At 31.6% G+C, this 6,402-nt stretch overlaps 1 protein-coding gene across 1 annotated transcript; it reads right to left on the bottom strand.

Annotated features, from left to right (window-relative positions):
• Positions 1 to 945: 945 nt before the first annotated feature.
• On the bottom strand, positions 946 to 5,309 carry LOC139481050 (toll-like receptor 4). Its single transcript, XM_071264102.1, has 2 exons — positions 4,623 to 5,309; positions 946 to 3,886 (listed from the first exon to the last, which is right to left on the bottom strand). Exon 2 carries the CDS (start codon positions 3,864 to 3,866, stop codon positions 1,329 to 1,331), a length of 2,538 nt encoding a protein of 845 aa, XP_071120203.1. The 5' UTR covers positions 3,867 to 3,886; positions 4,623 to 5,309; the 3' UTR covers positions 946 to 1,328.
• Between the last annotated feature and the right edge of the window lie 1,093 nt (positions 5,310 to 6,402).

Genomic DNA, 6,402 nt, shown 5'->3' with positions numbered 1-6,402 from the left:
GAGGAATTGATTCAATAGTATTTGTTTGAGTCGAAATGATTGATTTTAACTCTGTATCTGAATATACTTTTCTAGACTGTAGTTTAGTCATGAAGCGACTTTAATTAGTGATTTATAAAATTGTCATTTCAAGCGCACATATGATCAGGCTTATAACTTCAACCTACTTGTCTGTCAAAGCAACTACGCTCCGCCTTTGCACGTGAAATTAAACAATGATTGACGTGAAAATCAATAGTCTATCGCAACAGCAATGCATACTATTTTCGCATAGTGCATTTAACGCTATATATTTCTTTTAAAAACTATGCAAAAATAGAGCAATTTTACTATAGAAGAACTTTCTTATAGGAAGTATAATAATAGTTGATGTAGGACGTATTGTTGCATATAATTGCTTACATCCACTTTTTTTTGGACATTGGTATATAGTTGTCTCATTCGCAATCATACAAAATTCCTTATATTTGTATGTAGTTCAAGAGTTTCATATTGCACTTTTTTACAGATTAAACATACACAGCCGAAAATGCAACCAGTTTGATGCAACCTATGAGTCTCTCTTTGGTGTTCACATGACAAACCCTATTTCTCTTTATATCTTTACACGGATATCTTTATTTGTCATTGATTAAAAAAATGATTGTAGTGCTTGGAAACAAACGAATGTTTACATTAAACTGCGACAGTAATTAAAGACCATTGTATGCAATATTCAAGGGAAACCTTGAATTGTTTTCAGTTTTCGAGAAAATCCGGGATGGTGTGCGGTCCTGGAACGAATCCTAGGAATTTATGTGATGCTTGAGTGGAGCTTGGGACTGTATGCGATCTTCGAATGTAGCCTGTGGTTGTACGTATCCTCAATGGAACAATGGGGGTTGCATACGAATCTCTTGAAACCTTTCTATATTTCTGTTTTAATGCAGATGCTAAACATCAAAGATATTTGTCACCAATATTTTAACATTTTTCAAACTTTTAATAAACTTTCTCAATTGAATTATATCCAGAAAGCAGCTTTAATACAATAGTTTTAGTACCTGATAATGTAAAACGTATGAAATTGATTACGCCACATGCATAATGTTTCTATTTTTTCGTTGTTTTGTTCAGTTTATAAAACTTAGAATCGACAAATGCACACCTTAAGTTTAAACATATTTGAAGGTGTGCATCTTTTTCATAATAATAACATTTTAGCCATTCTTTTTCGTATTCTTCATTGTATTTCATGCTGAAGTACTATTTATTGTAATTAATTGATTACGAATGCAGTTAACAAATTTCAAATTATTTAAATAAGTAAACAGAGTTAGTATTAAGAGTCAGGACGTGAGTACTTGTGTAATTTGGTCCCAGAAAACAGTATCACCATATTCATCGTTAGGATATTCAATATACGATTGTGATTGTACCAATTCTAAAATGTGTAATGGCAATTCTTTAGATGCTATCTGGTCTATGAAAATAAGAAATAGGACGTTTTCGTGATTTCTTTCGTAGATGCTCTCCATTCTTGCCATATTATATTCAAACATGCACCAATAAGAATTCAGGAAATTTCGAGACATGATTATAATTGTTCTACGACTATTGTGTATAGCGGAAGTAATGTTAGTGGCGATGTCATTTCCAGGTAGAAAATTCCTTTTATGTAAACACAAAATGATTCCATTTTCTTTTTCCAGTTTTGTAAGTAATTGTTTGTGGACAAAGGTGCTATCCTCATCTGCATAAGATACAAAGGCTCCATACATATACGGTTTGTCATCATCGTTTCCAACTGGGGTCATCTTTTCATGAGATCGTATTTTTACCATGTAATACGCATATCGCAATTTCCATCGATATCGATAGATTAATCCACTACATATTATAATTAAAACAGACGATACTGACGCTACAAGTGCAATGATTATAGGAATTTTCGACATGCATGCCTTTGACAGTGTGTCGTAAAGTTCATCAATATTTTCTAGCGACACTAGTGTTAAGTCTGAAAGTTGGCATGTGTAATTCTTTTTTCCTATTAGTCCGACAGTTGTCGTACCTAACCATTGCACAAAGTTAATTGTTTCACAAGTACACAAAAAATCATTCTGACTTAAATCAATTGTGAAATTTTTGTTTAAAATGTCAATAGAATCTAGTTGTTGTACTGCCGAAGCAGATAAAAAAGTAATACGATTATTTTTCAAATTGAGATAAATCAGACTTTTCAAATGACCGATATCAAAATTAATACTTTGAAAAGTATTCTCGCTTAGATCAATTCTTTCAATTTTGAACTGAGACTTGAAAAAATCTTTTGATAATCTTTGTATTCTATTTTGAGATAAATTTATTGTTTTCAAACTATGCAAATTTTGTAATGTTGCGCCTTTATAATCATACGGTAGTACAAGTCCTAATATATTATTTTGTAGATATAATTCTTCCAAGCTACCGAAATCTTCACTGAAGAAATAATTCGACACATTTGAACAAAAGTTTGATGACAAGTCGAGATATTTAAGACTTTTTACATTATAAATTGGTCCGATCCATGATGTGAGCAAGTTATTACTAAGGTCAATATTTCGCAGAATATTGTTTGTTAAACTGTATGCTATAATACTGTAATGTAAATGACAAGAAGAATAATTCAGTGATGTATGTTGATGTGGTATTGGCAGCGGTGTAGCGTGATTTCTATACTCCATCGCATATCTAATCTTTGTTTCAGTGACGGGTTCTTTCTTACATACAATATCATAACTACATTGTTCAGGATGTTCGTCCTCTGTGTGAAATGTGAACATATGTGAAACATTGAACGTCTTCACGGAAGTGTGTAGTAAATCCCAAAAGAAAGGACCGTATGAAAACTGGTTATCCCTGGCTGAAACGTAGTCAAGTGTGATAGGCATAAACAACATAGCTCCGAATTCGATCTGCTGTAGTCGATTACTGTCCCCATGAATCTCTTGAATTGATGTATTAGTCAAATACTTTATCTGAGAAGTTCTTAGCATTGTATTCATGTCAAAAACTTTATGAATTTTATTGAATTTTAAAACTTTGATTGCAGAAAATTGCAGATCATGTGTCACATTCTCCAAGACTTCGAATTTTAAGCAGGTGTTATTTGAAATATCCAAAACAGAAATTCTTTTAAGTTGCTGGAAAGTACCTTTGTTAATACTTTTAATACAACAATCAGAAAGACTCAAATTTTCAATTTGAGGAATGTATTTAAAGCTTTCATTAGTTAACGATCGAACGGCGCAGTTTCCCGTCAATCCGGACAAGTCTAGTTCCCGTAATGTTTTCATAGAATAAAACGATTTACTTATTTTTCCTGTATCATTTGAATTGAAATCCATTCGAAGTGTTCGGAGAGAAACCAAAAATGCCAAATTTGGTTGAAAGTTTCCAAATAAATTTTGTTTTATATTTAGATGTATCAAGTTCTCTAAAGGTTTCAATACTTGTTTGTTCAAGTTTGCCATACTTGCATCCAGTCTATTGTTCTGTAAATCCAGACTGCGCAAATTTGTTAATCCTATAAAAGACAAATATCTAAATACGTGAATCTCATTGCTTGAAAGATCCAGTTTCAGTAGGTTAGTCATGTTAGAAAACGCCTGGTCAGGAATAACTTGTATTTTGTTTTCCTTGAACGAAATTTCTTCGATGATATTTGGAAGTTTAGGAATCTCTCTAATTTTCAATTGGGAACAATCGACAGAAAACAGCATCGTGAATGGGTTTTTTCGACATTTGCAATTTTTGAGGAAATCACAACGTTCCTGTCTTTCATCTGGTGCCATTACAGCGTATATAGATCGAAGTAGAAACAGTTGAAGAAACGTTAACTTCATGTCCTTGCTTTATAAAATATCTAGGAAGAAATAATGTATTCAATTTGTATTATATCAAAAGCCTAACAGCAATACTCTGTAGTCATTCTTTGTTGTAAGGTTTTGTTTTATTGATATGTTGTCGACGTCTTATTGTAATTGTGTTATTGTGCTATGGTCATTATATGTAGTCTTGTCTTTCATATTTGGTCTTATGCTTTGTATATAAAGTGTATTTATGTCATTATGTTTTTTGTTGCCATGGTGGTTTGTTTCTATAGGGATACATATTATAACACAATGTTGACTGTTGTACCCCATACTTTTTTCATTTTTACCTATCATGTCTGTTTGTTTTGTTCACAGATTGTTGTCAATATTAAGAAATGTTATGCGACAGTCATACATGCGAGAGGTTTATTTAGCTATAAAACAAGTTTTATGCGGTATGGGCTTTGTTCATTGTTGAAGGCCGTACGGTGACCTATAGTTGTTGATGTCTGTGTCATTTTGGTCTTTTGTGGATAGTTGTCTCATTGGCAATCATACCACATCTTCTTTTTTATATTAGTTTACCATTTCCTACATATGGAAATTCCTGCACCAAGTCGAGATTATGACAGTTAATTTCCATTCGTTTGAAGTGTACGAGCTTTTGATCTTGTCATTTGAGAAGGAGATTTTCGTTTTGAAATTTCCTTGTAGTTCGTTATTTTTGTGATTTTACCGTTTTCATTATGATGAGGACGTAAGACGTGTCATACTCTGATCTTTTACCTTCCTGTTGTCAAACTGAACTACGTTACATATCCCATTTTTCCATTCGCGCTATTTTTTTCACTTTGACCAGGAACGATCATCTTCTAATATCTGAAAGCCAAGGATATATAAGAAATTGCACACACGAGCAGCTAAATCACTTAACGGGACATAAAACGAATAGTCAATACCGACTTCTTTGTCTAAGGGAATTTGTTTCTTGATAATTTTTATCTATGAAGAATATAAGAAACTAAGGGTTTAAATCATTTCAGTACCGAAGCATTAACTTCTGAGCTGATGACATCGTTAAGAATACCAAAGGCCGAGTTGAACATAGCTAGTATCAGAAAATGAATTTTACAATATATTTATTTGTTTCATCCTAAGCGCACTCCTAGATATAACTTCATATGGAATCGTAAAAACCAAAACTTTAGCGAACGTGGATTGCAAATACATAGCTTGCAGTAAGACATGGTTTCTTTCAAAGAGGGTTGACAAAGGCCGAAATTTTAAATGTATGTTTCACTACTTGAAAACCATTAAAGGAAAAGTTAATAGGTTTTCCTCCAATATGAAAAAGTGAAAGCAAACAAATTTATATGCACTCAAAGCCATAATTGATTTCATCCATATAATATATGGGTATCAACTAATTAAAGTCACAAATCAAATATTGACAAAAGGCCGAAACTAAAATTGTGTTTCACTGCTGGTAAAAAAATACAATGTAAACGTTTATAGGTTTTACTCAAATATAATAAAAATTAAAGCAAATAAAGTTCAATGCACGCATAGCCAGAATAGCTTTTATCCATGTAAAGTATGTGTAAACGATTATTTAACTCATAACACAAAACTATAAATTACAAAAGGTCGAAAATAGAAAAATTGTTTTACTACTTGTCAACGATACAAGGGAAAAAATGTAGGTTTTCCTCAAACGTAATAAAAATGAAAGCAAATAAATTTAAATGCACATACAAGCAGAATTGCTTTCATTCATATAAATGGTATAATTTATTCATACGACTTATTCAATTCAAAACACAAAATTTTAACATTAATGTATGATAAAAATGTATTAAGTAAAATCCATTCATTTGTGTACATCAAAACAACATCTGAACACGCAATTAATTATTTTTTTAAAGTCGACAAACGGAAAAGAGTGTTCTAAAAAAATGTTTTTTTATTATTATTTTTATTTCCATTGCCAAGGATATTCCGTGGTTGTAAGTCGGCTCAGATGCAATACTTGAAATACTAAGGCTTTTCTACCTCAGGAATCGATTACCTTAGCTGTATTTGGTAAAACCTTTAGGAATTTTGGTCCTCAATGCTCATCAACTTCGTACTTTATTTGACCTTTTTTAACTTTTTTGGATTCCAGCGTCACTGATGAGTCTTTTTGGGGACGAAACGCGCGTCTGGCGTTAATACAAAATTTAATCCTGTTATCTATGATGAGTTTATTTGTAAATAATATTACATTTCAATATTAAAAATGCAATAACGATCATTACGTATCAATGTATTCATAGTTGATTATACTAAATTGATATTTTTAAAAGTTAATATATATAAGAAAAATATGATAGCAACTAGTTAAAAGATTATCTGAGTTGATAAAAAGTATTGTTAGTTGAAAAATAAAAATTTGATAAAAATTGGAATACGCCATTATGATTTCTTTATTTAAAGTCGACAACGAAAAAGAGTGTTCCAGAAATCTTTTTATTATTAAAATAGAAAAGGATTATCGGTGGGTTCTTGTCGGCTAAGCTACAAATAA

This window comes from Mytilus edulis, chromosome 7 (assembly GCF_963676685.1).
Source record: "Mytilus edulis chromosome 7, xbMytEdul2.2, whole genome shotgun sequence".
In the NCBI taxonomy this organism is placed as follows: domain Eukaryota; kingdom Metazoa; phylum Mollusca; class Bivalvia; order Mytilida; family Mytilidae; genus Mytilus; species Mytilus edulis.
The sequence above is the reverse complement of the archived record's forward strand: the minus strand, read 5'-3'. Positions and strand labels throughout refer to the sequence as shown.